Here is a 6,670-nt window from a genome sequence, read left to right as displayed (position 1 = left end):
TTTTAAATTCGAATTTGTTATTGCGTATTGGTTCGATTATAGAACGATTGTAAACGTTTCAGAAAATTGATCAAATTGAAAATAGTTCGTTTGATTTTCGGCAATTCTCTTCAGCGGTAGGTGTTATATAACAATTACTATGGTTATTGAAATATTGGATGTAAATGGGGTTTGCTTGCAAAACCTCCGCTGACGAAGTCGCGGGTAACAGCTAGTCTAAATATATAAATACTTGTCCTGACTGACTGACTCATCATCACCCAGAGCAAACTACTGAACCTAAAGAGGTGAAATTTGGTACACAGTTAGGGTATGTCATGAAAACGCACACTAAGAAGGGATTTTTGAATATCCCCAGGGGAGCATTAAGGCTTAACCTGAATAATGGCTTCTACTGTACTATTTTAAATGCGATTTTTTGTTTTCAACTACGTTTAGTCTTCATTGAGTACTTAGGTGTATTAAATTGATAACATTTCAGACATTGTTATAAATATTTTTATCCATTTCGATTTTAAAAATGTTCGAACCGTTTTAAATTCGAATTTGTTATTTCGTATTCGTATTGTATGCGTTTTAGTAGGGTATGCCATGAGAATGGACACTAAGAAGGGATTTTTCTAAATTCTCCCGCGGGGGGAGAGGGAGAGGATTAAGCTTAACCGGAAGAATGGCTTCTACTGTACTATTTTAGATGCGATTTTTTGTTTTCAACTACGTTTAGTCTTCATCGAGTACTTAGGTGTATTAAATTGATCACATTTCAGACATTGTTTAAATATTTTTATATATTTCAATTTTAAAAATGTTCGAACTGTTTTAAATTCGAATTTGTTATTGCGTATTGGTTCGATTATAGAACGATTGTAAACGTTTCAGAAAATTGATCAAATTGAAAATAGTTCGTTTGATTTTCGGCAATTCTCTTCAGCGGTAGGTGTTATATAACAATTACTATGGTTATTGAAATATTGGATGTAAATGGGGTTTGCTTGCAAAACCTCCGCTGACGAAGTCGCGGGTAACAGCTAGTCTAAATATATAAATACTTGTCCTGACTGACTGACTCATCATCACCCAGAGCAAACTACTGAACCTAAAGAGGTGAAATTTGGTACACAGTTAGGGTATGTCATGAAAACGCACACTAAGAAGGGATTTTTGAATATCCCCAGGGGAGCATTAAGGCTTAACCTGAATAATGGCTTCTACTGTACTATTTTAAATGCGATTTTTTGTTTTCAACTACGTTTAGTCTTCATTGAGTACTTAGGTGTATTAAATTGATAACATTTCAGACATTGTTATAAATATTTTTATATATTTTGATTTTTTTAACCAAATGTTCGAACCATTTTAAATTCAAATTTGTTATTACATATTTGTTTGATTATAGAATGATTGTAAAAGTTCCAGAAAATTGATCAAATTGAAAACAGTTCATTTGATTCTCAGCAATTCTCATCACTCAGTGGTAGGTGTTATATAATAATTACTGTGATTGTTAAATACTGAATATAAATAAAAATTGTGAACAGAGAGTAAAATAAAAAAACTCTACAGTTGAGTATTACAATTCTTTATTCAGATATACATTTCATAGATGATCAGAAGATTCCACTAATTTACGACTTATTTACAAATAAATTAATATTGAAAGATTGAAACTAACTATTCTCCAAATAAATTTAATTTGATTACATGTTTGAAAAAAATCAAAGAAACACAATTTACTCTATGCATCTAAGAATAAAGCCTTTTATACAGAAAGGACTGACATTTTTTAAAAACTCACAACATCCGTAATTGTTACTACAAAAGATATTTGTTGAAAGATGTGAGTTCATATTGAAATAGCATTTTACAGAATCAAGTGTAGTAAACATCTCCTATGTGGTGTCTGTTATCAGTGATGCATTTCTGGAGACAATTTTGGCAACTTCCACATGAATAGCTTCCTTCAGTTATTGCAAAGAACAGGCTTATTCTCATATACATGTGCCTTGAGGTCTCCCCACAAGAAATAATCGCACATGAATAGGTCAGGCAAATGAGGAGTCCAGTGAATGTCACCAAACCTGAAAATGAGGTGACCAGAGAAGAGATGACAACTAATGTCACAATTGATGCTCTAGCTGTGTGGGCTGTCGCCTCTCCTGTTGAAACCACACGTCTGATGGGAATATGTTTCCATCGTACGCAAGGATGCAGAAATGTATTTCCTTCAGATGTGTATGACTGGGCAATCCTCTTTGTGTATGACTGTTTCCTCAGTTGTGCGCAAATATGTGATGATCTAGCATCCATGGCTCCATGCCTTCAACCGAAAAGACAATGCTAAGACCTCACTACTTTCGTGCTACCTGTCACACATCTGTCATTTCACCTAGTGGTAAGTTCTAGCATTTCAAAAATGTCCATTCTTTCTACACCACCTTGTACATACACTCTTTGACAAAAAAATAATCAACACACCCCAAAAAGTAATCCAACTGCAATGAAATGTCATATTCAAATCCCTTTTAACTGAATATGCCAATGATAAAAATATTAACACCAGATGAATGAATGGTCTGAGCTACAGAACATTGGAAGTGCCATCATGATGGTGTATATGTTATGGACAAAGTGATTAATTGGTCATTATTCATAATGCCCATATTAATCACTTTGTCCATAACATATACAAAGCATGATTCTTCCTTTGAGGAACTGAACTTTCAGTGGAATTTGATTGTGCTGGCCATTGTTAATTGCAAACAATGCCTTGCTATCAAATTCGTGTACATTACAACCATAAGATGGACTTTTGAAACAGGATGTTTTATCAGACTAAAAGAAAGTGGTTGAACAAATCAATGTATCATCCAACATTTGGGTTGAAGTGATATGACAATTAGATGATGCTGGCATGAATGAGTCTTGAATGACAAAGTCTAGAGAAAAGAAGGCAGTGGACAGCCTAGAGTGATGACAGAAAATGATGACTGATTATTTGAGCAACTGTAACAGCACCAGAGTCATCACTATCGACCATCCAACATGTGACCAATGCCAAAGTGACTAACAGGACCATTGCTAGATACTACACAAACAGAATCTACACACAATGCCTATTATGCCAGCTGCCATTGATCCGTAGCCATCATCAAGAATGCAGTGGTGCTGGGTTCAATTAATGTGGAACTGTTCTGACTGGGAACAAATCATCTTCAGTGACAAGTCCCACTTTGAAATGAGTTCTGACAACAATTGCAGACATCTATGGAAATATTATGGCCATTGCCAGAATCCCACTTTTACTGTCAAACACCATACGGCCTGACAACAAAATGTCATAGTTTGGAGTGCAATTTCTTTTCATAGCTGGACCCCCTTAGTGGTAGTCAATGGCACCCTCATAGCACAGCAATATGTTCATGACATTCTGAGACCTGTTGTGATACTATTCCTTTTGAAGTACTCAGGGCATACTTTCCAACAAAACAATGTCCAGCCACACGACATGCCTCTCACATAAATGTCTTTGTGATTGCAACTTCTTTCTTGACCAACCAGATGGCCAGATTTCTCTGCAATTGAGCCTGATGAGGGCATCACCTGTAACCATCTGAGAATGTTTGGCAAGATATACCTCAGTACACTATTTGTCAATTTTATGAATCAATGCTACTGCAGATAACAGCTTATATTCAGGCAAGAAGTGGCCAACATTGTACAGCTTTCTCTGGAATAAATCAACCAACTAATTCAAAATTGTAATCACTTCTTTTTCTGTGCATGTACTGTATAATAAACATAACAAATTTTGTTCTAGTTGGATAATTCCTTCTTGGTGCATCAATTTCTTTTACAAAGTGTATATAACAACAGATGTTTTTCCTACACATTTATGAAATTATCAAAGAATTAAAACAGATTTCAAGATAAAAGTCAGCAAGAAAACTTTTCTTTGTTAATCACTCACAGATTTATTGTATTCTCAAATCTTAATCATTATTACATAGAATCTGACATTTTAAAATTAAAAATCACTGATCTTTACTAATACTTTTCATGTATTTAATTAATTAAAAACAATTTATCAAAAATTGAAATTTAATTTGAATATACTTAATTTTTCCATTCTTATATAAAAATATCTTAAATAAATTTTTCTTTTTAATGGAGTAATTATTAGCAGTTCTAGTGTTTTTATTTTGTTTGTATGTCAACAAATTTATATACAGACAAAAGAAACAACACATTTCCACTTAATACATTTGCTTGTATAGGGTAAAAGTATATTTGTTTTTGATATTTGTATATATACAAATTTATTGTTGGAACACAAGAATTCTTTGAAAATCAAAAACAAACTATCAAGTAACTGTTACATAAATTTTCAAACAACAATTAGCAATATCAATTTTTCCTGATGAATATATTCAAAATAAACCTCTCAATCCAGCATATTCAACTTTAATATTAATGTTTTCAGCCATCTTAATGGCCTCCTTCAGAATATTCATAGTACATACATCAAAATTCTAATTGAAAAGGAATGAAAACAGAGCTTAGATTCAAATTACATTTAAATTATGGAACATTATGCAATTGGTTGCATTTATAACAATCAAAACTTTCTTCTAATTTAAAATTTTTATTAATTGACATTGCTAATGATAACATTTGATATTTCTAATAATCCTACTGATAGTGAACATACATTATTATTACTATTTATGTAATTTTTACATTTTTATATTTATAAAATTTAATGATTAAGAGAAACTATTTTATATCAAAATATTTAACTATTAAATTTTAAAGTATACTTAAATAATTTTTTAAATAACACAGAAATATCTGGGTTTATATTATTTATTATAGATATCTGCACAGTTAATCTATAGAGATTATTTCTATATTAGTAAATCACAAAAGAGCATGCACCTTATTATTAATCATTAGCAAGTTAATTACATGAATTTCAACTTACATATTTCTCTTCAAATTTTCTAGCTAATTCTCTCAACTTATCATCATTGTCATCATCATCATCACCAAAAGGAGTATCATCTTGAACAGGCTCCTTTTTATCATCCTAAAAGATAATTATTGTTTAAAAACTTTTGAAAATGTACTTTGATTCTTAAAACCAATATAATTTTTTAATAATAAAATCTAAATATATAAAATTGCTTGTCCTGACTGACTCATTCATTCATTCACTGATTCATCATCGCCCAGAGCAAACCGCTTAACCTAAAGAGGTGAAATTTGGTACACAGTTAGGGTACGTCATGGAAACGCACACTAAGAAAGGATTTTTCGAAATTCCAACGCGGGGGGGTGAGGGAGAGCATTAAGGCTTAACCGGAAGAACGGCTTCTACTGCGCTATTTTAGATGCGATTTTTTGTTTTTATCTGCGTTGTAGTAGGGTATGCCATGAGAATGTACACTAAGAAGGGATTTTTAGAAATTTCCCCGCGGGGGGTGAGGGAGAGAATATAGTTTTCATCGAGTACTTAGGTGTATTAAATTAATAACATTTCAGACATTGTTATAAATATTTTTATCTATTTCGATTTTAAAAATGTTCGAACCGTTTTAAATTCGAATTTGTTATTGCGTATTGGTTCGATTATAGAACGATTGTAAACGTTTCAGAAAATTGATCAAATTGAAAATAGTTCGTTTGATTTTCGGCAATTCTCTTCAGCGGTAGGTGTTATATAACAATTACTATGGTTATTGAAATATTGGATGTAAATGGGGTTTGCTTGCAAAACCTCCGCTGACGAAGTCGCGGGTAACAGCTAGTTTATTATAAATTAACATAAAAATTATAAAATACAAAATATCATAATTTTTATATATATTAAAAATATTCATAATTTGTATTTTTTAATCTGTATATATATAACAGTACAATTGAATTAAAAGAATATCATCAAACAGCATTAAATGAAAACATGTCTGTAGTAATAAATGTTTATAAACTTACAAGTTAGTCAACCAATTAAAAATTAAAGAAATCAAAATGTTAATGTTATGACATTTTATATTACTGGACAAGAATTTTCTTGAAAGCATTTGATAATTACTTACAAAAGAATAAAATAAAGCTATCACTGGATCATTAATATTAATTATATAATAATTTTTACCTATAAAATATATTTACATCAATTGTGTGTGATCCTTTCAACTGTCATCTTCAAATAAAGAAATTTTATATGTTCAGTATAAGACTTTTTAAACGTATATATTAGGGATTATATAAACTGTATAAACAAATTTATACCTTCTTGTAAAATTTTATAATTAACATTACTAAAATCTAAATACCATAATAAAATATTAATAATTAGATATGTATGCACTATACAAATTTGGTTTGGTTAAAATTTTAAAATCATCAGATTATATTATTATTAATTACATATTTCCTCATGCTTACTATTCATTTTGTTGTATTCTAACTGAACATATAAATTTTAAATAATAATGAAACCTAATTTGAATATTTAAATATCTATAAGCTAGGCAGACCATATCATTTAACAATCCAACTAGTAGGACTATTTCAGAATCAGTAAAATGGGTTCTAGAACTGAGTGAACATTAGTTAATTTTTAAAATTTATTTATTTATTGATCTATAAATTGGTGATGTTACATTAA

At 30.7% G+C, this 6,670-nt stretch overlaps 1 protein-coding gene across 1 annotated transcript in view; it reads right to left on the bottom strand.

The window, feature by feature from the left end:
- Window positions 1–6,441, bottom strand: part of LOC111639249 (ubinuclein-1-like) — a 31,492-nt gene extending 25,051 nt beyond the window's left edge. Inside the window, exons 1-2 of the mRNA XM_023385071.1 lie at window positions 6,430–6,441; window positions 4,982–5,086 (exon numbers count right to left, since the gene is read on the bottom strand). Coding sequence (XP_023240839.1) covers window positions 4,982–5,086; window positions 6,430–6,441 — 117 coding nt within the window. The remainder of the gene's footprint in view (window positions 1–4,981; window positions 5,087–6,429) is intronic.
- Between the last annotated feature and the right edge of the window lie 229 nt (window positions 6,442–6,670).

Source organism: Centruroides sculpturatus, unplaced genomic scaffold, assembly GCF_000671375.1.
Source record: "Centruroides sculpturatus isolate CEXI.00-Female unplaced genomic scaffold, Cexi_2.0 scaffold1236, whole genome shotgun sequence".
In the NCBI taxonomy this organism is placed as follows: Eukaryota; Metazoa; Arthropoda; class Arachnida; order Scorpiones; family Buthidae; genus Centruroides; species Centruroides sculpturatus.
Note: the sequence above shows the minus strand (reverse complement) of the source record. Positions and strands in the feature narration are given on the sequence as shown.